Source organism: Pan paniscus, chromosome 13, assembly GCF_029289425.2.
Source record: "Pan paniscus chromosome 13, NHGRI_mPanPan1-v2.0_pri, whole genome shotgun sequence".
NCBI classification, from domain to species: Eukaryota; Metazoa; Chordata; class Mammalia; order Primates; family Hominidae; genus Pan; species Pan paniscus.
The window spans coordinates 140,507,609-140,534,940 of NC_073262.2; the positions used below are offsets into that span (position 1 = coordinate 140,507,609).

Sequence of the window (27,332 nt, forward strand, 5' to 3'; positions counted from 1 at the left end):
TGAGTGAGGCTCTGAGGAAATGGGCTGGGGGGCAGGGTAGGGGGCAGGCTTCCCATAGGTAGGATCAGCCGGGGGCCTCTTGGAGGACAGGGCAGCGGAGGAGGGCAGGTGGGACTGGGACCCAGGACTCACCAGAGAAAGGCAGTCGGGGGCGGGATGCCAGGAGCAGTGAGGGATAAACAGAGGGACGATTCTCCAATTGCAGCTGGACAGGCAGCCTGGAATTCCTTCCCTGAGTTGACAAGTCAGTGTCTGAGCCCTCCTGAGCTCCTGGGAGCTCCTGGGGCATCACTGTCCACAGTAGGTGGGCTTTCCTAGGGGGCATCTTGATGGGGCAGGTGTCAGAAATAGCCCCTTCCCCAAGGCTGCCCTGACTGGGGGTGAAAGAAGCCCCCAAGGTGGGGGGTGCATCCATAGTGGGCCCAGCCAGCCCCAAGGTGCACTCACAGTGCTGGTATGGACATGGTGGGGACACACCTGTGCTGTCGGGAAGCAGCATGGACTCAGGTGGGTACAGAGCCTCCTGAGGTGTCCCCGGGGTGCCGGGGGGAGGCTGTTCTGCCCTCAGCCTTCCCAGGGGCAGATGCAGCTCCCTCTGTGGCCACAAACTCCAATGCTGGGCACTCATGCCAGGGGTCGAGGGTGGGTGACCCACTGGAGTGAGGTGGGGGGACTCTGTCTCGCTTGCTAGCAGGTCCTGTCCTGAGCTCCTCCGTGGGTCTTTTTCCAACTCCCAGCCTTCCATGCAGGCCCGACTACCCCCACATCACTCCCTGGCTTCTTGGGCTAAACATCCCTGATTCAACACACCTGGCTCTTTGGGACCCACTCACGGCCTCAGCCTCTCTGGTCAGCTCTCTGCTCTCTCTAGCAGCTGTGGGCTGGGCCAGTGCCCAGGTGTGCAGTGTGTGGGATCCGTTCACCCTGACACACCAGCCATTGGGCCTGGAGTGGTGCTCTGCGACGGCACCCCCACCCCACCCCTGCATGGCCACCTGCTCGCCCTCCCCCAGGTGCACCTCCAGGGACATCAGGCCACTCCCTGTACTTCCTGCCTCCCATCTGGTGCCCAGCCCCACAGCCCCAGAAGCGGCCAAGTGCTCTCTGGTCCATACCACTTCCGACCATGGGACCTGGGGCCCAGTTCTGAACCCTGAAGCCTCAGTTCCCCCATCCATAAATTGCTGATCGCAGTCAGATCCACTTTGAGGCGGCTGTGTGTGAAGAGCTCCAGGGTGCCCGGCGCATCGGGGCAGCTCCAGTTCCTCTGCGTTTTACTCAGCAGTCCGAGGGGCCCCTCGAGCTCACACCCACCCCAGGCCACGTGCCGGAGACTGGTACTCCAGAACCCCTCGCCCAATCTGCCTGCCCAAGGGCAGCCACCTCTCCTTGGGTGGGCTCCCTGGGCCCGAGGCTGCAAGGGGCAACTTGGTGTCCTCACTCATGAGGCCCAGGGGGCCAGGCAGTGGGCTGCAGGGGCTGGGTGCCCCCAGCGTCTCCCAGGGCAGCTCTGGCCTCCCAGTGCCAAGCTCCTTCCAGGAATTTGGAAGGGCCAGGCCGGTAGGGGTGGGGCTGGGGGTCCCCCCTGGGCAGAGGATGTGGCCTGGGGGGAAAAGGAGGGGGACCTGGGGACAGTGGGAGGGCCAGGGGCCAAGCCCTAAACAGGGAATGCAAAGCCCCTGCCCCCAGCTGCCCTACGAGGTGGCCAAGAAAGAGAGGCTCAGCCTGAGGAGGAAGAAGAAGCCTGGTGGGTGGGGGACCAAGGGCCATGCTCTCCCCACCCCCCCCCCAAGCCAGCAGTGAGCTACGGGGGAAATCAGTCAATCCTGATTCTGTGCGGGGCATCGCTGGGCAGGTCACTGTTGCTCTGGTGTATGGCTCGAGGCAGGAGGAGGGAGCACAGTTCATGCTTCCGTTTGTCAGCTCGGTTCATAGCCCGCAGATATTCAGACAGGAGATGTGCCTGCAGCTCCTGGGCTGGGGGGCACAGCCCAGCCCAGCCCATCCCCAGGTACCCGTGGAACAGGGGCAGCCAGAGACTGTCTCCGGGCCCCTCTCATGCTGCCCATGCCTGGGGCAGCCCGGTGGCATAATTGTGGGATGGAAAGTGCCCTGGCCCAAGCTGGCATGGGCACTGAGGGCCAAGCCACCCTTAGCAGGCAGGGAGGGCCTTTGCCAGGTCACAGAACAATTGATGAAGAGCGTCCACTTGGAGCCACAGTCGCCCTCTCCAGGGGTTGCTCAGAGGCCCCGTTCTCCTGGAGTCCGGGCTGCAGGGGGCGGGCGGGCTGGCAGTGATGCCCCTAGGCCTCTGCTGCAGCCCATCATCTCTTCATGGTCATGTCTATTTCAGCCCATCATCTCTTCATGGTCATGTCTATTTCAGCCCATCATCTCTTCATGGTCATGTCTATTTCAGCCCATCATCTCTTCATGGTCATGTCTATTTCAGCCCATCACCTCTTCATGGTCATGTCTATTTCAGCCCATCACCTCTTCATGGTCATGTCTATTTCAGCCCATCACCTCTTCATGGCCACTGCCTGCCAGGAGGCTAACTACGGTGCCCTCCTCCAGGAGCTCTGCCTCACCCAGTTCCAGGTAGACATGGAGGCCGTCGGGGAAACGCTGTGGTGTGACTGGGGCAGGACCATCAGGTGAGTCCCATGGCCCCTGGTGGGCAGGACACGGTTGGGGAGGGAGAGGGGGCAAGCGGAGGAGGAGTGGACCACGTGGGGGCTGTGGAAGATCCTTTCTAGACCCCGGAAGGGTTCTTCCCCCAGTGGTGGGGGCCGGGATGAAGACAGAGGAGGGAGCCAGTAGCAGGTGGACGTGAAGAGTGACGGTGGGAGGAGGCCATGTCCTCAATAATCTGGTCTGGGGATGGAGGGTTCAGACTGGGCCATGTCCAGCCAGAGATGCCCGCGGCCTCTCCAAGGGCAGGCGCCTGGGGAATGACTGAGAGTAGGGTCTCATGCCCAGGGTGGCCGGGTCTCTGACTGGAGCCTGGCTTCAGGGACATCCCTGCTGATTCCCTCTGTCCCTGTGGTCAGGCCAAAGCTGTCCTTCCTGGCCCCACCCTGTCCAGGGCTCAGAGCTTCTGGTAATGGAGCAGGCTGTCACCACCCACAGCCCCCAGCAGGACGGCTTCAGCCGAACCCTTCCCCGCCTGGCCCGATCCTCCTGCCCAAGGGCCCTTCTTCCCGCTTGAGGGGCTCCCTCATTGCCTCCCTCAGCCTCCTGGGTGCTGGGCCCCCATCAGCAGGCCTGGGGGTTCTCCCCAGCAGGCCCAGGCTCTTCTGCCTCCAGAGCAGGGATCAGAACTCGGCATGTCCACAATCGACTTTCAAGTCCTTGTTTCTGCCTCCGTGGGAGGCGCTGGGGTGTCCTGGGGCTGCAGTGGGTGAGTAGCGGGGTCAGCAGTGCATGCGTGGAGCTGAAGGCCACCGCCTCCCTGCCATGCAAACTTCGCACAGAGATCTGTCTGTGGGTTCACAGCGCAGCACAAGTCCTGGTGCCCCACCGATGACAAGCGCTTTCCCCAGTGCCTGAGAGAAAGGGAGCCCTGGGGACTGGTGGGGAGGGCCAGGGGCATGGAGGAGGGCCTCAGGAGGGTCTTCACGGAGGAAAGTTTGCACCAAGGTCACACACGAAGAGTACCTGTGGCTGTGGTGTCCCCTGAGGGTCCAGACACACCCGGGCACAATTCTGTGGGGTTGAAGACCCCTAGTTGGACTCGTCACCCCTCCCCTGTGGGTTGCAGGCTGGCGTGGGCACAGGGAGAAAGCCCACGGCTGGGAGGCCCTGAGGCTGGGTGGCTCCCACTGCCGCTCTGAGCCTGGGTTTGGGCCTCCCTCTACCCTCAGAGACCCGCTGGCCACAGCCTGCCCTCTTCAGTCTTACTGAGGTTGGCAGATGAGTGGCCTCTGTTTTCTCCTCCCACCGGCCATGTGCTCTCTGCCCACTTCGTCCACCCCAGGGAACTCCCTCAGGCCCAGAGTCCGTGCTCAGTGCACTGTTGTTGAGGTGACTCTGTACCTTGGGAGCCCAAACTTTTTAAAAAGTAGGAAGGCATGGGGTATATGCAGGTGTGCATGCTGGGATTTAAAACAACGGAAACTCCATACCCTCTGCTCCAGTTCAGGTGGGAGAGTTGGTGCTCCCAAAGGTGGGAGGGCCAAAGTCACGGCTCCAGCCTCAAAGGCCCCTGATAAGATACAGTGGACCAGGGAGCCCACCCCAACCCTCTGGGGTCTCTGGGGGCCCTGTGCCCTCAGCAGGGTCTCCTCACTCTACTGTACTGAAGGTCTCTCCAAGATTTCAGGGCCTCCTTTTCTAAGCTGAAAAATGAGTTGAGTGGGAAGAGGTTGTTAAAAATCAGAACAGCCTGTTCTTTAGGCTAATTGGCCTTCTGCCACAGCTGAGTCATTTGTATTTAAATTAAGATTGCATTTTATTATGATCCAGGGAAGACACAGTGGGGGGCCCCTGGAGAAAAGCACTCTCCCCCGCCTGCTTTGTGGAAGTGATGGTTAATTTGTGTAGATTGATTGTGAACGGGAGGCCTGGCAGAAGACAGCAGGGTAATGCACACAGTGTTCTACAAGCAGCCATGGTGGAGTGTCCTTAGAAATGGAAGCCACCACAGATGGCTTCCTGCAGTGCCAGAGCGCAAAGAGGAATAACTAGCGCTGAGGCCAGAGAGAGTTCGCCATCTTCGGAGCCGAGTGGCCATAGCTGGAACTAGAAGGAGGGGGAGTTGCTGGGAATTTTTGTTTTTTGTTTTGTTTTGTTTTTTTATTATGATACTTTAAGTTCTAGGACACATGTGCACAATGTGCAGGTTTGTTACATATGTATACATGTGCCATATTGGTGTGCTGCACCCATTAACTCGTCATTTAATGGGTTCAGCACACCAGTATGGCACATGTATACATATGTAACAAACCTGCACGTTGTGCACATGTGCCCTAGAACTTAAAGTATTAAAAAAAAAGAAAAAAAATCTGACCGGGCACTGTGGCTCACACCTGTGATCCCAACGCTTTGGGAGGTCAAGGCGGGTGGATCAACTGAGGTCAGGAGTTCCAGACCAGCCTAGCCAACACGGTGAAACCCCATCTCTACTAAAAATATAAAAATTAGCCGGGCGTGGTAGCACACGCCTGTAATCCCAGCTACTCGGGAGGCTGAGGCAGGAGAATTGCTTGAACCCAGGAGGCGGAGGTTGCCATGAGCCGAGATGGCGCCACTGCACTCCAGCCTGAGGGACAGAGTGAGACTTTGTCTCAAAAAAAAAAAAAAAAAAAAAAATCAAGATAATTTAGGAACCAAGAAGGAAAAGTCCACATCACAACAGCATCTCAGCACGTCAGCCCAGGCCTGCCAGCCCCTGGGGTCTGCGTTTGGCAGAATGATGCCCCCCAGAGATGTCCATGCGTAATTCCTGGAACTGTCGATGTGTCACATTACACGGCAAAGGGGATAAAGTCACAGACAGAATTGGTGACACTAATCAGGTGGCTTTGAGATGGGAGATGCGGGATCATCCGGGGGCCCAGTGCTATCACAAGGTCCCTTAAGTTGGTCCCAGCTTTGGCTACTGGAGAGCCTTCACACTGGCTTCTGTGTCCTTTCGACATTGCCCCTGGCTGTTTTTGAGCACTTTCTTTCTTTCTGGTACCACGAGATGTTCCAGGCTTATCTTATACATTTTGTGCCCCAGCCCTGAAGTCAGCCATTTCTCCAAGGAACACTGGTTCCTTTTGTTAGAGAATGGTATCTAGAAACCAAGATATATGTGCGTATGTGTGGGTGTACACACACCCCAGGGATTTAGATGAAACCCACGGAACCATAAAGGTGCTAGAAGAAAACATGGGTGAATCCCTATTTAAGCCATGGTATCGAGAAAGGCTGGGTAAAACAATATTGTTTCAAAAAATTGGCTTGCCCAATCCCAGGGCCCAGCAGGCCAGCAGGCTGGAAACTCTTGGGAGCTGACGCAGCATTCTTGAGGCAGAATTTCCGAACATGCTGGTAAGGCCTTACCATTGGCTGGGTGAGGCCCCACCGCCAGCATCAAGGATTATCCCCTTTACTTAAAGACAACTGATGATAGATGTTAACCACATCTCCCAAATACCCCCACAGTGACCCCTAGATTAGTGTTTGACTGAGTAACTGGGCACTGTAGCCTGGCCAAGTTGGCTCATAAAGCTATAATCATCACACTGGTTCCAGGGGCAGAGGTCTCTGCGCAAAGGTGTGTTCAGACAACTGGCATTGTCCCTCCTCCTACTGCCCCTGCCCATTTCTCTCATTCCTTTCACCCTGTTCCCACCCAATTCCTGTGGGCAACTTACCTCATCAGTTTCTGGTCTTTCTTTCCTGTATATCTTTTGCATAAATGAGCAGATGCCTGCATTTTCTTACATCCCCTTCTTTCTTATATAAAGGGTTGTATACTAATGACACTCCTTTGTACTTTGGTTTTTCTTCACTTAACAACATAACCTGGAAATCTCTCCTTGTCAGTGCAGAGGGAGCCTCCTCCTTCATTTTTACAGCTGTATAGTACTCCGCCGTGCAGAGTCTTTCAGCCATTTTCCTTTCAGCCAGGGCAGAAGCCAAGCGAGCAGAGGCACTTAGGTTGTGGCCAGTATTTTCCCATTTCAGCATCGACGTGGATGGCCTCATGCATCCGTGTTTTCCCAGCACTGGAGCTGACTCTTCAGAATAGATACCCAGAAGTGGGGTCGCAGGACCAAAGGTGAGAGCAGGAGGAATGTGTTAGGTTTTGCAACGTCCCTCCAGAAGGCTGATGCCAGTTTGCATTCCCACCAGCAGCGTATGGGGTGCCCGTTTCCCCAGACCCACCAACAGACTGTGTTGTCGTCCATTAGAGTTGTTACTGTCTGATAAGTGAGAAGTGATGTCTCAGCAGCATGTGAGTTTGCATTTCTGTACTTAGGAGTGAATCCGAACATCTTTCGTATGTTTACAGGCCGTTCTGTTATCTTTTTGGCAAATTGTGTCTTTTCCTATTTTCTATCAGGTCGTTTTTAAAGAGTTCTTTGTATGTTAGATGGGTTAGGCCTTTGTCTCTCGTGTACATTAGAGATTTTCTCCTAGTTTGTTGGTTGTCTTTCAACTTTGTTTTTTTTTTCTTTTGGTGTTTTTGTTGCCACATAATTTTTTTAATGTGGTCAAAACCATCCATCCTTGATCGCCTCTGGATTGGAGTCCTAGTGGAAAGCCCCTCCCCACATGAAGGGAAAAGAGGGATTTGCCACATTTTCCTCTAGCCTGTGTGGTCCCACTGGTTCCATCGAAATCCTTGGCCCATCGGAGTTTATTCCAGTTTGTTCTTGTGTATGGTGTGAACTATGAATCAAATGTTATCTTTTTCTGGATGCGCTACCCACTTGTCCCATTTATGCAAACGTCCATCTCTGCTCCCCGTGACCTGAGATGCCACCTTTGTCATGCACTAAGCTTCCCTGTGCACTTGGCCCGTGCCTTCTTAAATCGTCCCTTTCCCAAACCTTCCTCATCTCACCTGAATCTCATATTGATCTATTCTCCAGAACTATCAATGGGTCCTCACCGCCTGCTGAATGTTTACCTAATTATCCCTTAACTTAGTCCAAGAAACGCGTTTACTGTAGCTGGCGTTTATTACTGCGTGCTGGGCTTTGTGTCGAGCACGTAACGTACATTGGCTTTTTCAGGTCAGCAGCAGCCTGGCGGAGGTGGGGCTGTTGTGATTGCTGCTTCACCTGCCCAGGCTCGCACAGCTGGTACCCATGGCTCCCTCCTGGTTCCCGGCGGAGGTGGAGGGATGCCCTGCCTCCATATAACTGTGGCCTCCTGAGATGGGGATGCAAGCCTTCAGGTGCTGCCTCCGTCCTGGCGATGTCCCTACCAACCTGGTGAGGTTCATCACATTGAGACACCAAGCCTGGCAGTGGGCCAAGGGCAGCCTTCCAAGGGTCTCCAGTAGCAGCGAGGGCCTGGGGTTCTAGGGTGGGCAAGTTTGTCCAAGTAACTAGTGGAGGAGAAGAGGGCCCTGGAGAGAACACGAAGGCACAAATAGGGTGAGAGGCGCTAGGCTGCCTGCAGGCAGGCCATCACCAGGTGTGGGCAGGTGGCACTGTGTCTGTTGGATGAGCGGGACCCCAAAGTGAGGCTGACCGGCAGGCAGCCAGACAGCCAGGCGGCTGGCCTCAGGGAATGCTCCCAGCCCAAGCAGGGTCCCAGCTGGTCTCAAGGACTGTGAGCCAGGCAGGTGACCTGATGGGGGACACAGGCTCTGGGAAAGGCCCCTCTCTGAGCCAAGTGCAGTTGAGGCTTGGCAGCTGGGGCAGAAGCCAAGCAAGCAGAACCAGGCAATTATTGGGGTCTGGTATGGAGGCCAGGGGATTCTGAAGGCAGGAGCCTCTGGGCCAGAGCTGCCACATGCCTGCTGCCGCCCAAGGTCATAGCTGTCCCAGGGCCCTGGGCTGGGCCTGCAGGTATCTTGGTATATGGCAGAGGGAAGCTTCCCGACTCTTCTGAAATCAGAGATCTCATTTAACAACAGCTGCGTGTCAAAGGGGACTCACCTTCCTATGAGCAACGTAGACAAAGGCGGCCGGCCAGCCTTTTGTGGGATACACACACAGGAGTAAGTGGGGGCTGAGACATGCTCGTGCCAGCTCCTAGTGCCGGCCCAGAAGTCTTGCTTCCTCTATCAAAGCAGATGGGAAGGAGGCCCCCCGTGATCCCTGCTTTACTCGGGACGTTGAATAGAAGTAAAAAGTGAATGGAAGACTCCTCGTGGCCTGGTGCAGTGGCTTTCGCCTGTAATCCCAACACTTTGGGAGGCCAAGGCAGAAGAATTACTTAAGCCCAGGAGTGTGAGAACAGCCTGGACAACAAAGTGAGACTCCATCTCTACAAAAATTTTAAAAATTAGCTGTACATGGTGTTGGACACCTGTAGACCCAGCTGCTTGGGAGGCTGAGGCGGGAGGATCACTCAAGCCTGAGAGGTCAAGGCTGCAGTGAGCCATGATGGTACCACTTGCACTCCAGCCTGGGTGATAGAACCAGACCCTACCTCAAAAAAAAAAAAAAAAAAAAAAAGAGGCTCCTCCTCTGCACAGGGGTCATTCCTGGGTCCCTGCCCTGGCCTGTAGGTCCACTTTTTTTTTTTTTTTTTTTGCGCATTCAGGGTTTGTAGCCACTGCGCTTGCCCTGGGACCTTGGCTGCCCGGCGTGGATCTGCACGCAGGTGCTTGCTGGGTTCCGACAGCCCTTGCCCTGACCGTGACCCCACTCCTCCGCTCATCCTGTTGCTTTGTTACCTGGTTGGTGGATTTTGTCAGGTTGTCTGTTGTGAGCAAGGCTTGGGGGTGATTCCTGAGCCCTTTCTAACACGTGTTGGGTGTCTTCCACTCAGCTACATGGAGCAGGTCCCTGAAAAGTGGCTGAATGAGCTCAGCGGGGCCAGGCTCCCCTGCAAGCTGGCTGGGCCGTCATTTACCAGGGGTTATCATCTCATTAAGCTGCAGCCTTGGTTTGCTGATGGAGGCATAATGTGATTTAATGTATTAACTGGAGCTACAATCTAATTTGAGGAGGTATAGAAAACCTGGCAAATGTGTCATCGGGAACTCTCATTTCCAGAGACCTTCCTATGGGTGTAGGGGAGGGAGAGAGAAGGTAGAACAGAGAAGAGAAGAATCTGAAACGTGCTGGACTTGGCTATAAAACATGGGTTTTTAAAAGCCTCACGTCCGATTTCCTCACCTAAATAAGAAATGCTCGGTTGATTTAAGAGGGAAGGGGACACGCCTATTCCACCCCACCCTGTATGGCTTCAGGGTCTGAGTGCCATCTTGGGCAGGGGAAAGGTGTCCTCGGGGAAGATGCCAGAGGATGGGGCCACAGCCTTCCCAGCATCTGAGGTCACTGGGCCCCAGAGAACCAGACTTCACTTCCATACCAGCTGGGATGCCTCCGTCCCTCTGCCCTAAAGCTTCCAGGTTTGTAAATACTGACCATGGTAGCCTCAGGTCACCTCAGCTTTTGTTACCCGAGGCTGTCACTGCGGACCCTGCCCTGCCGACCCCATGCTGGGCAATCATGGGCCCTCCCCCAGCCCAAGGAGCTGCTCAGAGGACGGGGCTCCAGGCCCCAGGGAGCGGGGCTGCAGCCCAGCGTGGTAGTTGGGGGACGCAAGACAAATGTCTACAGTGCCTGCTGTGGTACTGCGGCTCAGCATGGCCAGCGCCAGGCATGACGCTCTGGGTCCACACGATGTTGGGCAGGGTGCACCAACACTTTGGGGTCCTTCCCAGCCTGCTGCATCTCCCTCCTGCTGCCTTCTTTGTGTCTCCTGCTAAAAGAGTCAAGTCAGGAAATTCTTCAGAACTCACCAGCAACATGGGAACAGCTGCTTGTATTTTGAATTTCAGCAGGAACTGAGAGGGAGGCTTCTTCTGAAATCACGAGGGCTGTCTGGGCCAAGGGCAGGGTGTCCTCCTGGATTCCTGCTGAGCTCGACCCCCACGAGGTCTCGGGATGGGCTGTTCACAGAGCCCTGCCCGCCGCCTGCCCCTGCCCGGAGGCCTGGCCCTGGAGCCCACCCACCTCCCTGAGGCCTGTCGTGTGCATCAGGAGCTCCCAGTACAGCATCTGGGGCTGCCTCAGTGCCCCCGTGGGTTTGTTCATGGCGGTGTCCGCCCTGGAACTTGCCACATGCCCACGAGCACTGGGACCCCTCTGTGCTCTCCCTGGTGGCTGTGGTGCTGTCATCCCTGTGTGTGCTGGTGGAATAGCGTGGGCTCCACGGAAAGGCCCTCAGGCGCGGACAGGACAGATGGCAGTGCCCAGCACAGCCAGGTCTCAGAGGATCCAAAGGCGAGCATTGCCCAGGCCGAGGCCACCCTCCCTGCCTACTGACCTCCCTGCCCACCGCCACACCATCGCTCCTGCCGTGCCCCTCTCTGTGTGTCTGCACCAGGCGTGAAGCCAGTTCTTGTGAGGAAAGCCCTGGCTAGATGTCTGTTCCCCCACCCTCTGCCCCCCCGGGTGAGAGAACCTTTCCAGGCATCTCCAGAGCACACCCCAGGGGCACGGAAACCCGGCTGCTGACCCCTGACCTCCTGGGGCCTTCAGCACTAATGGCCAGCCCGGCGGGAGGCAGAGGAGCAGGAAGAGCCCCTGGGAGCCGGGTCCTGGAAGACTCCAGGCTATGGCTTACAGAGGAGAAGGGGGCAGAGGAGGAGAGAAGGAGGTGGCTGTGCCAGGAAAGACATGCAGCTCACGCAGTGACACCAGTCTGGCTCCCCTGAGGACACCACTCCTGCGGCCTGTGCAGGCATCAGCCAGGGTGCCCGGTCCCCATGGGGACGAGCTGTAGACACAGCTGTCCAGGGCTGGGCAGAGTGGGGCAGTGGCTGGGGATATGCCGGCCCTGCCCAGGCCGCCCCACGGGGGTGTCATTCCACCTTCCTGTAGTCTCCTTGGCGCGCGTGACCGTGGTTGCGCAGGGTGCGCCTTCTGCTGGTTTTCAGCACTGGAGAAATAAACCAGGGCTCAGAGTCCTTGGCAGCTGCCCCTGGAATGTGTTCAGGTCAGGGGTTGCCTCACTTAACGTGCGCTCCATGGTGGGTTCTGATGAGGATCCCCAGAGGATCTGATGACACCTGCCTGCTGGGCTGGGGGGCTCTGGAATGGGGAGGAGGAGCCCCATTTCCCTTCTCAGAAAGCTCCAGGAGAAATGCATCTGTGAGGACCCACAGAGAGGAGCCCTCGTGTTGGGGGAGCTTGGAGGCTGGGGCTGGAGCGGGCGACTGCTGGCCTCACCCCTCCACACCCAGGGACCACCGTGTCATCCTCAGCACATCTTTTTCGGAAGTCTTCTGGCCCTGGGGGAAGGCACAGATGGAGAGACCTTGCCCAGACCCTGTGGTGACTTAGCGTGGAGCGTGGCACTGAGCCCACCATGGCGTCTTTCCCATCAGGTGATTAACTGCCTGGTTTCACATCCTCCTGAGTATGGGGATGAAATCAGGCCTGTGCGTCAACGTGAAAGGTCAGACATGGGGTGACGCTAAGCAGATCCCGGCAGTGTGTGAAAGGGTGGGCAGGTGGAACATGTCTGGTGGCGGGGGCTCGTCGTAGCTCAGCATCCACCCCCGCCTCCCCTGTGGACACTCGACTACAGCAGCCACACCCCCAGAAAGCCCTAGAACCATCCAGGCTGTGCAGACGGGACTTGGCTGTCCTGGGACACAGGCCAGTTTGTGCACACAGGGCTTCACTGAGCCCCGAAGGCGGCCTCCTGGGCTGCCCATGGGGAAGGGGTGGGGGTGGGGTGGGGGAGAGAGGATGAAGATGTGCCCTTGTGTGTGACACCTCTGGCTGTGGGTCCTGTGTGGGGAGGGCAGTGGGTAGAGGACAGAGCAGATGTCCCCTCCTAATGCTGACCTTCACTCCAGCCCCCAGGCTGGGCCATGGCATCTCCCAGGATCTATCCATTCATCACTCAGATGGTAGACATCTCCCAGGCACAGGCAGGGCCAGCAGCATTCTCAGTGCCCTGTGGGAGGGCCTCCAGGGAGCAGTGGCACCTCACAGCCTTCCCTGTGCATAGTTCGAGGACACCGAGTATCTTCCGGGACCTAAGCACAGGGTGCCCTTTGGGATGCGTCTTGGGACAGGCCTTGGGTCTGAGTCCACTCTTGTTTCAGCTTCTTGTCTCAATCAAAAAATGGAGAATGCACTTTCTGAAAAAGAGACTGAGTTTACCCTCACTGCCCAGGCAGTGGAGGCCGCCTCACTCTAGAGCAGGCCACACTGGCACGCTGTGGTTCCCTACTCCTGCTCGAGTTAAAGCCATTTCCTCGTTTTTGCTATTATGAATGATGGAGCTGGGCGCAGTGGCTCACACCTGCAATCCCAGCACTTTGGGAGACCAAGGCATGTGGATCACTTGAGCCCAGGAGTTCGAGACCAGCCTGGGCAACATGGCGAAACCAGGTATCTACAAAAAATGTAAAAATTAGCTGAGCGTAATGGGCGCACCTGTAGTCCTAGGGAGGCTGAAGTGGGAGGATTGCCTCGGCCCAGGAGGTTGAGGTTGTGCCACTCCATTCCAGCCCAGGTGACAGAGTGAGACCCTGTCTGAAATAAATGACAACACTATAAGAACTTGTGTACATATATCCTTTGTTTTTTTAAAAAAAGATTTTGTTGTTAGACATTCCTGGGAGAAATAATTCATGCAGGTGGGCTTACTGTAGCATGTACCATGAACATTCTGTGGTTGTGGGGGGGGGGTTTTGAGACGGAATCCCGCTGTGTCGCCCGGGCTGGAGTGTGGTGGCACAGTCTCGGCTCACTGCAACTTCCGGCTTCTGGGTTCAAGCGATTCTCCTGCCTCAGCCTCCCGAGTAGCTGGGATTACAGGTGCCCGCCACCATGCCTAGCTAATTTTTTGTATTTTTAGTAGAGACAGGGTTTCACTATGTTGGCCAGGCTGGTCTCAAACTCCTGATCTCAGGTGATCCACCTCCGCCTCTCACAGTGCTGGGATTACAGGCGTGAGCCACCGCGCCCGGCCCACTCTGTGGTTCTTGATAGATTTTTGCCAGTTGTTCCTCTAAAGAATTTTACTAATTTATAATTATATCAGCAACATGTGAAAATGCCTAGTTCCTCATAGGCTCGTGAGTATTGAGTTTGTAGGGATTTTATTTTTGCAGGTCAAAAGGAGATTTCCTCTGTGGTTTTAATTTGCATGTCTTTGGCAATCAGGAAAGTTGAACTGGTCTCTGACAGTTATTTGGAATTTGTTTTTTCTCAAGTGCAAGTTACGTCACCATGACCTTTCCTATTTGTCCTGTGAGTCATTGCCCTTTTTTCCTTTTTTTAAGACTTTATTTTTTAGAGCAGTTTTAGGTTCACAGCAAAATTGAGAGGAAGGTACAGAGATTTCCCATATGCCCATTGGAGGTATTTTTAGTCTTCTTTTACAAATTCTTTTTTTTGTTTGTTTGTTTTGAGACGGAGTCTCCCTCTCTTGCCCAGGCTGGCGTGCAGCGGCAAAATCTTGGCTCACTGCAACCCCTGCCTCCCGGGTTCAAGTGATTCTCCTACCTCAGCCTCCTGAGTAGCTGGAACTACAGGCACCCGCCACCACGCCCAGCTAATTTTTTGTATATTTAATAGAGACGGGGTTTCACCATGTTGGCCAGGCTGGTCTCGAACTCCTGACCTCAAGTGATCCATCCGCCTCGGCCTCCCAAGATTACAGGCATGAGCCACTTTGCCCGGCCATAGATTCTTGAAGAATATATATATTAACTATTTGCCATTGTGCTCTAAATATTTTCTTGTTTCGTTTGTGTTTCTTTTGATGTTCATTTTCCACACTGTCGTTCATTAGCTAATCTGTGAACACATGGATGCTCCGATTCACCCCTCATCAGTCAGTGACCGTGTGATCTCCGCACAGCTGTAACTGTCCACAGACTCTGTCGTCTCAATTGTGAGAGTCATATGCCCACAAGATTATGTTCTGTGTCTTTGTAGTTGTTCTGTGTTTTGAAATGATATGTATCTTCTTAACACAGTGGATGGACAGAAATGTATTTCCTTCCCACCTCAATTATCCTAACAGAATTTGTTAAATAATGTCGCCAACCTCCATTGTTTTGTGTTGCTTAATTTAACACATAATAGCTTCCTATGTGCATTAGAGTCTATTTGAAATAATTTTTACTTATATTCTGGGGTCGTACCACGCCATTTAAATTACCACAACTTGACAATATTTCCTACAATTTAGAAGGCCTCTCCTACCATGTTTCATTTTCATTATATTTTACATTATGTTTTGCATGCTTTGATATATTTTCTGCCTATTTTTCCAAAAGAACTTAAGAATCATGTTGCTAAATTCCATAAAAAGTCACTGCAGCCCCGACCTCCTGGGCTCAAGCAATCCTCCCACCTCAGCCTCCCAAATAGCTGGAACTACAGGCATGTGCCACCACACCCAGCTAATTTTTATTTTTTTGTAGAGACGAGGTCTCCCTATGTTACCCAGGCAGGTCTTGAATTCTGGGCTAACGCAATCCTCCTGCCTGAGCCTCCCAAAGTGCTGGGATTACAGTTTGATGCGTTGTTACCTGATACTGCTTTTTAGCAAATAGTAGGAAAACTACCATGGACCTTGGGGACCAAGCATGCAGTGCCAAGTGGGGCCCGCCTGCAGAAACCCCGCCGGCTGCATCCCTCCTTCAGCGCTGTGAGCCTCTGTGGCCTCCCCAGTAAAATGGGTATAGAAAGTGATGAATAAGGAAGCTCCGGATTTTCCTCTTTGTGTTTCCTTAATCAGGTTTTAGGGTTAGGACCACGTTTGCCTAATGGAATAGACATGCTAGCCCACCATTAGAATCAAGGGTGGGAAATAATTTTTTTTTTTTTTTTTGAGACAGAGTCTCACTGTGTCACCCAGGCTGGAGTCCAGTGGTGTGATCTTGGCTCACTGCAACCTCCACCTCCTGGGTTCAAGTGATCCTCCTGCCTCAGCCTCCTGAGTAGCTGGGACTACAGGCACTCACCACCACGCCTGGCTAATTTTTGTATTTTTGGTAGAAATGGGGTTTCATTGTGTTGCCCAGGCTGGTCTCAAACTCCTGGGCTCAAGTGATCCACCCGCCTCGGCCTCCCAAAGTGCTGGGATTACAGGCGTGAGCCACTGCACCGAGCCAGAAATAATTTGTGATGTGAGAATTACTTATTTCTTAGAAGTTCGAATGAATTCATCGCTAAGACCATCAAACCTCAGTAATTTGGGGGATTTCCTTCTCCAGTTGCTTCCTCCACTATTGATTTATTTTGACTTTCTAGCTCTTGTCTTAACGGTTATCTTCATCTGTGTTTATTTGGTCTATGTCCTTCAGATTTCTCAGTTAACTGAAACGTGCTGCATAGTATTCCTTTACGTGTTTAATATCCCTTAGACTCAAGCTTATGCCTCCACTTTTGTTTTTTCTGTGTTTCTTCTTTCCCCTTTTTTTCTTTGTTTAGATGCTATTTCATTCATCAAAAGGAACTGAGAGGCCACTGTTTAATGAACCGCACATGCCCAGTTTTGTAGTCTTTAGAAAATAGGCCACACTTTGCATCACCGTGTCTTTTCTCCGTTTTTTTGCTTTAACTTTTACCACTCACTTCCCCCCTTTTCCCTTTCTTAAAATTGCTTCTTTCCTAAGATATGATTTCAATCCTTAGTTCATCATTTTTCTCACTTTTCTTGAAAATAATAAAGGCATTTAAGGCTGTGATGTTTTTCTCTAAGGACTTTCCTCATTCATCACTTTCCATAGATTTTGATATGTCAGTTTTTTTCATTGTATTCTCTTTTTTTTTTTTTTGAGACGGAGTCTCACTCTGTCACCCAGGCTGGAGTGCTGTGGCGTGATCTCAGCTCACTGCAAGCTCCGCCTCCCGGGTTCACGCCATTCTCCTGCCTCAGACTCCTGAGTAGCTGGGACTACAGGCACTCGCCACCACGCCCGGCTGATTTTTTGTATTTTTAGTAGAGACGGGGTTTCACCGTGTTAGCCAGGATGGTCTCGATCTCCTGACCTCGTGATCCGCCCGCCTCGGCCTCCCAAAGTGCTGGGATTACAGGCGTGAGCCACCGCGCCCGGCCCATTGTATTTTCTTAACAGACAGATATTGTCTTCTTGACTTTCTTCTCAAGACAATTTTTTCCTTAGGTAACTATATTTTAAAATATACTATTTCTATTTCTGTTTGTTCTTAATCTCTTTTTTTGCCATAGGGAGGAAATGTAGCCTGAATCATTTCTGCTTTTGTATTTTTATGGAGATTTGATTTGAGACTAGTATATGATGACTTTTTGTGAACATACAATGAATACTCGAAAAAGAATAAATTATCTGTTTATTCTATTTAATCCCCACCAAAACAACCATTAATGTTACCTTGTTTTGATCTTCAGCTCCTTTATGTGTTGCTGAATTTCTTATGTAGTTGATAATGAAGTATTTTAATTTTATAATCATATTTTTATCATTTCTACTTCTTTTTTCTCAGAGATATTTGCATATATGTTTTGCTCTGTCTTTATGGCATTTAGATTCCATGTAATTATGCTGCCACCACCCATGCCTCTCATCCTGATACCTCTCCTTATCACATGTAATCATTTTTGCTCTAAATTATTTTTTGCTATATATTAACATTGGAATCCCAGCCTTTCAGCTACTTGAAGTTTACTGGTCACTCTTTTGAGTCTTTTCCTATTTTGTTTTAATGACCTGTCTTGCCCACAGCTTATTGCTGGTTTCATTTTTTCTTCTGGAGCGTGGTAAGCCTTTTAACACAGGAAATTAAGTTGTAGTTTTTCAATCTTCAGGCACTCCAATTTTTGTCTTAATTGTTTATCTTTCCATGTGATTACTTTTCCCTCAATTGTTGAAACACCATGTGTTTTTTCTTTCTTTTTTTTTTTTTTTTTTTTTTTTTTTGAGACAAGCTGGAGTGCAGTGCTGTGATCATGGCTCACTGCAGCCTCAACCTCCTGGGCCCAAGAGATCCTCCCACCTCAGCCTCCCAAGTAGCTGGAACTACAGGCATGCACCACCTCATCTGCCTAATTGTTTCTATTTTTTGTAGAGATGGGGTGTTGCCCAGGCTGGTCTTGAACTCCTGGGCTCAAGCAATCCTCCCATGTTGGCCTCTCAAAGTGTTGGGATTGCAGGTGTGAGCCACCGTGCCCAGCCTGTGTTTTCTCTTCTATTATTACTGAAATATTGGCAAGCTATTTTTCATTCAACCAGCCATGAAATGTGAAGCAAACAGATGTTCTTATCTTGTATTTATTATCTTACATTGTCCAGCCACACACTTCGGCCTGCCCTGTGTGAGATGACAGGAATCTGGGTTTTGGGCTTCCTCCTCTCTCTCTCTCTCTTCTCCATCCTTCTCTCCCTCCCCCACTTCTTCCTTCTCCTCATTGATTGCAATTAATGTTCTAAAACCTACTTTTTCCTTTCTGTCTTCTATGTAATTTGGTTTTTAATTTTTACGCTGTTTTTCTGACAGTTGCACTATTTGCATACTTTTATCAGTAATAACCCTTGCTCTGATAGGGCTCTTGTTTACTTATCTTTGCAAATAGGTTGTTAATTCAAGCGTGTCTTATTTTTAGCATCATTCCCTTTTACATGTTACCTTTTAAATTCAGGCGATTATTTCAAGTAGGTCCTAGAAATAAGCCATGTGATTAATACATTCTCAGAATTCAACAATTTCTAAGGAGCTCTCTGCCGTCTTTGCAACGTGAGTGACAGCTTGGCAAGATAATAAATCTCCAAGGAGCAACCTTGTTCTGTGAAGTTCCTGTAGCTGTTGTTCCATTGTCTCTGGGTGTTTGGGATGTCATCAGAGAAGGCAGAAGGGATTGTGATTTATGTATATTTCTAAACTCTGACCTCCTCCTTCCTGGCGTGGTTGCTTGCAGTATTCTTTTTGGTTTAAACATTTTGTGAGAACTTGTTTTGCTGATGGCCTCGTTAAGCCTGCAGAGGCTTTGGTGTGCAGTGCAGTTTCCTCCTCGGACTCCTTTCTCCAGGACCGGACGCTGACATTCCCCGATAGCTGAGGTTTCCGGACGTGGTTCCTCCGGCACCCTCCTCTAGCCCCTCTGTGCTCCAGTGGAATTATTTTTGCCTTCTTTCACTTCTTTGTCATATCTTGCACTGTTTCCACCTGTACATGTTACATCCTTTTTCCAGATACATTTTTCCAGATAATCTGTTTTTACTTCCTGTAATACAAATTCTGCTTTTTACTCTTTCTAAAGTAGTTTCGGCCGGGTATGGTGGCTCACACCTGTAATCCCAGCACTTTGGGAGGCCAAGGCAGGTGGATCACTTGAGGTCAGGAGTTCGAGACCAGTGTGAGCAACATGGCGAAACCCTGTCTCTACTAAAAATACAAAAATCAGTTGGGCGTGGTGGCACGCACCTGCAGTCCCAGCTACTCGGAGGCTGAGGAAAGAGAATTGCTCGAACCCAGGAGGTGGAGGTTGCAGTGAGCCAAGATTGTGCCACTGCACTCCAGCCTGGGCAACAAGCACAAAACTTTGTCTCAAAAAAATAAGTAAAAATAAAAATACTTTCTTTTTTTTTTTTTTTTGAGACAGTCTCACTCTGTCACCCAGGCTGGAGTGCAGTGGTGTGATCTCAGCTCACTGCAACCTCCGCCTCCCAAGTTCACGTGATTCTTGTGCCTCAGCCTCCCTAGAAGCTGGGACTACAGGTGCATGCCATGATGCCCAGCTAATTTTGTGTATTTTTAGTAGAGACAGGGTTTCGCCATGTTGCCCAGGCTGGTCTTGAACTCCTGACCTCAAGTGATCAGCCCACCTTGGCCCTCCAAAGTCTTGGGATTACAGGCGTGAGCCACTTCACCCGGCCTAAAGTAGTTTTTAATTAGGATATTGTCATTGAAACTAATTATACTGCAGTGAATTAAAGTTTCCTTTATCCCCAAGCCTAATGGACACATTAACTCACCTCTTTACAGGGAGGCCAGATTTCTGCCATTGTGGGAAGGAGGCAGGAGGAGCCGGGGGCAGTGCTGGGGTGGGAGCTAGGCCAGGGCGAGGCTGGCTGTGGAAGGGCCCTTTGGGCAGCCGCAGGCCATACGTCCTCAGACCTGGGGCAGCCAGGACCACCAGGGAATGTTGCTGACAGGCAGCACCAGCGCCTGAATCCCCTGCCCCAGATGGACCTGGCTAGGGGGTGAGACCCCCCTGCCACCCCTCCATCCCAGAAGCCAGGCGGGGCTGAGGCTCTGTGGGTCCCCACCACACTTATTTATTGGCACCTTCATCCTCCTGGTGCACTGTGGCAGTTCCAAGGCCCAGGCTGTCCAGGTGGCTTTTGAACTGTGGAGAGGCCCCTGGACAGCTGGAACCTTCTCCCTTGCTCTGGTGAGTGTGGCTCCCCGTGGTGCACAAACACGTTCAAAGACGGAACAGAGGGACACGTGTTCATAGGAGGTGAGACAAAGCGTTGCCAGCCCTGGGGAACAGGAGTGGCCTGTTCCTACTCCTATCTGGTTGTGGTTCTCCTTCGACAAGTTAGGTGAAGGCACCTTGGTAGCAGGGTACCCTTCAGAATCCAGATACCTGATTCAGCTCAGCAGCCATTTGCTGAGCACTTAGCAGGCACCTAGCCAATGGTGCCAGCCACCAAGGGCCCAGCAGGGCAGGACCTCCCCCTCCCTCCTGGAGCCACGGCCCCCCAGCACCGTGGCCTCTGGAGCCCCTCACCCTCCCTTGAGGTCAGCCCTATGGTGGCGATTGTAGAGCGAGTCAGGAGCAAGACAGGAGGCCACGTGTTGCCTGCCTGTGTGGGGCTCCCATCCAAAGGCAGGGCAGCGCGAGTCACATGCCCACCCCCTGCTGTGCAAAGGGGTCCTGTTGGGGGGGTCATGGGCTCCCATCAGAGAATGGCATGGTGGTGGCCCTCTGAGGGAGTTCTCACCACGCTGCTGCTGTGAGCCAGGGATCACTGAACCCATTTTAAAGGTGAAAACACCGAGGCTCCGTAACTGCCAACTCCTCAAAGCCCCCACAGTGAACACCCCACGTTGGGATGTTTCCTGGCCTGGCCTTTCCCCACACTCAGTGTTGCCCTGAGCTCCAAACGAGGTGAGATTGGGGCAGGAGGGCAGGGGTGGCAAGGCTGCTACCCCGATGGAGGCGGCCAGTTGGTAGGATGCCCGAACGGGGACCAGCATGGTGCAGGGCGCCCCGTGGGTGGGCAGGATGGGTCGCTGAAGGCTCGTGAAGCCCGGCAGGGGTCCCTGAAGAGTCTAGTAGCATCGGGGGAGAGTTTCTTGTGCAGAGAGGGCAAGTATGCTTTGGGCCGGCTGGCCTGGGGCTGAGACCAGGGGTGGATAGGAAGGCAGAGCCCGTCCAGCCTCCAGGCCAGCGTTGCTTCACAAGGACAATGCCCCCAGGGTGTTAGCATCCAAATATAGCGTGCCGGCTGTCATGCTTAATCCTGAGACTCGGACACATGTCACACCCATGTCCCCGTGAGGTGGGAACCCTGGGGCCTGGACAGGCCTGAGTGTGGTCTCAGCCCCATCACACACAGCTGGGCAGCTAGACCTGGGTGTCCCCACAGGGGTGCCAGGACACCTCCCAGGGGTTGTAGTGAGCCCTCAGTGAGCCTGTAGTGAGCCCTCAGCACCCGGCCCACAATGGGCACAGCTCAGCGATCTCCCAGCATTCCCTGATCCTCGGACCCTGGGACGCAATGCAACCCCTGCTCAGGCCCAGATGCAGCCAGCATAGGACAGTCTGTGACTTTGCCTGGGACACCCACTGCATTTTAAAACTGCACTTCATTTGGCAGCCCCAGGAGCCAGGGCGCTGCCCAGGCCTGTTCTCAGAGGAGGTATTATGCCCGTCCGCCCGCCCGCTGTGGCTGCTCTGTGGGGAGCCTGACTTGGCAGCTCCCAGGCTGTGTCTGGTGCCAGACCTGGCTGCACATGGAGCCAGGGATGGATTTAGAAACCTCTCGCTTCTCCCAGCATGGGCAGAGGCGCCCAGATTCCTCCCCGGCCTGGGGCCACCATAGCAGGAGAAGGGGAGGGAGGCAGAGGAAGCCAGGCCCAGGGAGGGCCCTGAGTGGAGGAGGCCAAGCAGCCCCCAGGCAGACCCCTGGACCGTTCCCCAGTCTGCACTGCCGCCTCAGGGACCTCCCCATCACCTCAGCAAGCGCCCTTTTCTGTAAGGAGGGGGTAAGAACACCTGCCCTCGGGTGCTGTGAGAAGCACACTCACGCGGGGAAACAGGTCTTAGTATTTTCTTAGACTTTGTTTTGTTTTGTTTTAAGGCAGGGTCTCACTCTGCCGCCTAGATTGGAATGCAGTTGCATGATCTTAGCTCACTGCAGACTTGACTTCCTGGACTCAAGCAACCCTCTTGACTCAGCCTCCCAAGTAGCCAGGACTATAGGCACACACCACCACTCCTGGCTAACTTTTAAACTTTGTGTAGAGATGGGGGAGTCTCTCTGTGTTGCCCAGACTGGTCTGGAACTCCTGGGCTCAAGCGATCCTCCTGTTTTGGCCTCTCAAAGTGCTGGGGTTGCAGGCGTGAGCCACTGCACCCAGCCTCTTAGACCTTTGGACAGCAGAGGGGCCAGGCCTTTAAATGTCCTGGAGGTGTGATGTGCTGTCCGTGGGGATGGTGGGGTCACCTGCCCCAGCCTCAGTGGGTCCCTCTTTTACATGCCTGCAGCTCACCGGATGCTCCTGTGTGGCACTCAGCTATCATGGGGTGTGCATCCGTCCAGGTGGACCCCAGAGCCCCGCATGCAACCACGGGCCCCGCCTGGGCCTCAGCCTCCATCCCAGGAATGGGAGAACCAGCTTCACTTCAGGCCAGGAAAGAGGGAGACTGAAAGAGCAGATGACATGGGACAGGACAGAGCCTGAGGCCCAGACAGGCCATGAGCGAGGGGAGGTAAGAATAAGGCCGCAGGTGGTCCCGTGTCTGCCTTCCCTGCTCAACGTGCAGAGAGGGCTGGCCATTTTCTCCGGCTTCATCAGCATGCTCTACAGTCACTGCGGGTGTTGCAGGAGGAATTGTGGCCTCCTCCACAGCAGCGAGAACACTGAGCCCCGTTTCATCTGTCTTCCTCCTGTTTCCTTGAACCCTCCCAAGATTCTTTCTTTGGTGCGTTATTCACATTGTTCCTTTTCCTGCAAGAGAGAGGCCTTTGTCCTCCTTGTTCAGCAAGCGCCTAGTCAGTGGTAAAGTGCAATATTTAGCTGGTAACAAAGGTGTGGAATGGAATTGGCTTCCATGATTTGGCGAAGTATTTGCAAGAAGCCTGTGGTGAGGCTTCTTGTTTACAGGTCCAAGTGTCTTAGTGGAAACCTCAGAAACACATGCTCTCGTGGATGCTGTCATTCTTCTTTTTTCGTTTGTTTTGGTTTTTCTTGGGGGGGGGGGGGTTTTGTTTGTTTGTTTGTTTTTTGAGATGGGGTCTCGCTCTTTCTCCCAGGCTGGAGTGCAGTGGTGCAACCTCAGCTCACTGCAACCTCCACCTCCCGAGTTCAAGCCATTCTCCTGCCTCAGCCTCCTGAGTAGATGGGACCACAGGCGTGCACCACCACGCCCAGCTAATTTTTGTATTTTTAGTAGAGACTGGGTTTCACCATGTTGGCCAGGCTGGTCTCAAACTCCTGACCTCAGGTGATCCACCCGCCTCAGCCTCCCACAGTGCTGGGATTGCAGGCGGGAACCACTGTGCCTGGCCAGATGCTGTAATTCTTTGGAAAGGGATGGAGTTGGCATTTCCCCTTATGCTGTTGGGAAAGTGGCTTTGCTAAGATGTCAGAAGTCCCTGTTAATACAACTTAAATAGATAAACCATAGTCAGAGCCTGGGGAAAATTCCTGTTTAACATATTCATTTGCATTCAGTGATGACACTTATTTCAAAGCATTCCTGTCTCGGCAATGCAGTAGGTCAAATGTGTAGGCATCCCTGGGCTGCACAGGTACATAGGACTTCTAATGCTTGGCCTTTTCCCTAGTTTGATTGTACTCTCTGACCAGCCTGATTTAGGAAGGGTTTGATAGTACAATATCCGTCTTTCCCTCACGCGTGCTGCCAGTCCCAGGGGGATGGGAGCAGCCACTCACCCATAGGAGTTCCAGGTGTGCACAGCTGGCTCAGAGCCTGCTGGCCCAGCACACATTTCCCAGGCCAGCACAGTGTGCTGAAGTGCTTTTCATCAAACAGTTAACAAGACTTCCTTATACATTTCCCCAGTGTCAAGAAAAACAAAAGGTGCCCAGTTCTCTGCTGCCTCCAGCAGTGCTGGGCAGAAGTGAGACAGGAAGCCAGGCTCCCGAGCTCACACACGCAGACGTAGGTGGGAAGCTACACTACGTGGGCTTTCATATCCCCAGGGCCTGGGCTGAGGCCTCTTAAAGACAAGCTGGCCCTGTGCTTGCTCCACGCCTGACGCACGCCAGGCCAGGCCACAGCGTGGCTCTCTGTCAACAGAGGAAGTGGCGCAGTAAGTGGCCAGCCCCTCCCTGCTTTGGAAAGGTCCCGCTATTCACAGAATCCTGGGTATGAGCCCTGACACCAAAGGCAGAAACCACAAGGGAGAAGCCAGCCCTGGCTGCCTAAATGCGAAATAAGCCTGTTGCTGGCTGCCACGAAAATGCCACTGCGTTCCAGTCCTAAATAGGGTGCATGCTATTGGTTTGAGACAGTGATTTTTTTTTTTTTCTTTCAGACAGGGTCACACTCTGTCATCCACGCTGGAGTGCAGTGGCATGATCTCCGCTCGCTGCAACCTCCGCCTCCCGGGTTCAAGCAATTCTCCTGCCTCAGCCTCCTGAGTAGCTGGGACTACAGGCACACGCTGCCACACCCAGCTAATTTTTTGTATTTTAGTAGAGATGGGGTTTCACCGTGTTGCCCAGGCTGGTCGTGAACTCCTGACCTCAGGTGACCCGCCCGCCTCGGCCTCCCAAAGTGCTGGGATTACAGGCATGAGCCACTGCACCTGGCTGAGAGAGAGATTTTTATCTCATGAAGAAAATAGCTTCTTTCTGTGTTTTCAAGGTTGTGGCTTTTTTAAAATCAGAAAAGAATATTGAGTTTTCTCAAATGCCTTCCCAATGCGTATTAAAATGATGGTACATTTTTTCCCCATGGTGTATTAAAGTGTGATTTTTGTAGTAACAGGTTTAAAGCATTCCTGAAATTAGCCCTCCTTTAAATAAAATATGCTATGTGGCTAGATGAAGTTTGTTAGCATTGGGTAGGGGACTTGAGTGTCTATTTATAGGTGGAAGCGAAGGGCATCTGTTCCGTCCGTGTGCGCGTGCGTTGAGACGCATGTCATGCCATCTCAAGAGGCTTGGGATCAGGGTTTGTTAACTTTTTTAAATGAACTGGGAAGCTGCACATCTTTTTCTTTCACTTTAAGAATTTGCAGTGGCTCACGCCTCCCGCCCGCACCTGTAATCCCAGCACTTTGGGAGGCCGAGGTGGGAGGATTGCTTGAGCCCAGGAGTTTGAGACCAGCCTGGGCAACATAGTGAGACCCTGTCTCAATTAAAAAGAAAAAAAAAGAATTTGAAAGAACTGCCTGGGATCTAGTGCCTTTTGAAACAGCAATTCTTTAATAACATTTGCCATTTTTCTTCTTGGAATTCCTCCTTTTTAAGTCGATATTTGATAGTTTATAATTTAACCAAAAAGTATCCCAATTCACTGAGGATTTTCCAATTTTTAACAAACCTTTTTTACATATTAATCTCTTATACTTTTTTTTTCTGTTTTTTGTTTTTTGTTTATTTGTTTGTTTGTTTAGGACAGTGTCTGGCTCTGTTGCCCAGGCTGGAGTGCAGTGGCGCGATCTCGACTCACTGCAACCTCTGCCTCCTGGGTTAACGGGATTCTCGTGCCTCAGCCACTCAAGTTAACTGGGACTACAGGTGTGTGCCACCATGCCTGGCTAATTTTGATATTTTCAGCAGGGGTTTTGCCATGCTGCCCCAGCTGGTCTTGAACTCCTGAGCTCAAGTGATCTGCCCACCTCGGCCTCCCAAAGTGGTGGTATTACAGGCGTGAGCCACCGCACCTGGCCTATATTAGCTTCTAATAATTATTGATGGACAAATTATGTGCCATTTGGAGAGATTTATTTTGTTCTTTTTAAAAAATATCTTGCTTTGGATACTTATTTTGTTTATTTTCATTTATTTTTGTTTAATAAAATAATTTACAACTATTAATTTTTCTCAGAATTCACTTTTGCCCCTATTCCATTCATTTGTACATGTAGTATTGCCGATCTTGTTTTCTTAATATTTTGTAATTGAATTTTTAAATTCTCCTGTGACTTCGAAATTATATAAATGATCTTTCATTTCTAGGAATTCCATTTTTTTTAATTTATCCTTTTTTTAAAACTGATTTTTAGTTTTCAGTATTGTAGCCTGAGAATATTGACTTATGATTTATACTCTGGGGATTTGATGAGTCTCTTTTTGCCGCCTAACACAGACCCAGGGGCCTTTGAAAAGCCGGCTGAGTCTCTGTAGAATAGAACCTTTATCAGACAGTCACTGCATCGGTTTATTAACATTATTTTTCATAATCACTTTATGCTACTGTTTATCTACCCAGCCTTGGGAGGTGTGTTTAAGTCTCCCACGTGTCTTGTGTTCCTGGCAGCTGCGGGCTGTCTGTACGCTGTGGCGCAGTGCCAACTGTCCTGGGTGGAGCATCCCCATCAGCCCCACTGATGGCCCTTCTCACCGGCCTGGGCCGGGTCTGCTGGGAAGCCCGCACCCCTGCTCACCTTCTGTCGGCGTCTCCTGGGTACATCCCTCTCTCGCTGTCTTCCTTCAGCCTTTGTTTCACTTTGCCTTGGAGGTGGCCGCTGTGCCCAGAGTAAGTGGGATTTTTGCTCTTACCCTCCCTGCCCTGGTGGTGTCTGCAGTCTGGTTGTTGAGACCAACAGTGGGTGAATAATCACATGAGTTCATGGACAGCCACAAAGTAACACCCATCTATGAAGGAAAACCCCACTTTGCTGGGGAAGCCAAATATGATTGAAGCATCCAGAAAGGCCTCTTTGAGGACGTGACATTTAAGCGAAGGGCGAGCATAGGGTGGCCTTGTGAAGATGAGGCTAAGAGCTTTCCAATTAAAAGGAACAGCATGTGCAAAGGTCCTGAGGCAGAACACTGGCCACTGTGGCTAGAGTGTGGCCAGCAGGAGGGAGGGGACCCAGTTGAGCGACCCACACAGAAGCTTCTGAATCTGGGACAGGTGTAATGGTGAGCACTGAAGGCGTGAAGCAGGGGTGGGAAGGTGTGGACAGTGGGCTTGGGCAGGGGCCAGGGTGTGGGATGTGGCCTGGAGAGCCCGTGGTAGCTAAGCCCAGCATGCAGAGTGGAGGGCAGTGGAGAGGTTTGATGGCTGCCCCTGACTAAACTGGGGGAGGCAGAAGAAGGGGTAGATAGATGCCAAGCCCCCACATACTCACTACAGAAAGGTGGAAGCTGGTATGTGAGTTGTAATAACCCATCCGCCAGGACGAGTCACTTCTGCCCCATCCTGGGCACAGTGATGGGGCCTCAGGAGGGGAGGGCAGCCTTGAGGGAAAGGGGAGCCATGATAACTCAGGGGATAGGCATGGCATGGGGGCCCTGAGTCACATGTGTTCACAGCCAGAA

At 52.3% G+C, this 27,332-nt stretch overlaps 1 protein-coding gene across 2 annotated transcripts in view; it reads left to right on the top strand.

The window, feature by feature from the left end:
* Nucleotides 1-27,332, top strand: part of RAMP1 (receptor activity modifying protein 1) — a 66,213-nt gene that overhangs the window by 15,256 nt on the left and 23,625 nt on the right. For both annotated transcript variants that reach the window (XM_055109267.1, XM_014344106.3), the window contains exon 2: nt 2,519-2,657. In XM_055109267.1, the coding sequence (XP_054965242.1) occupies nt 2,519-2,657 (139 nt within the window). The remainder of the gene's footprint in view (nt 1-2,518; nt 2,658-27,332) is intronic.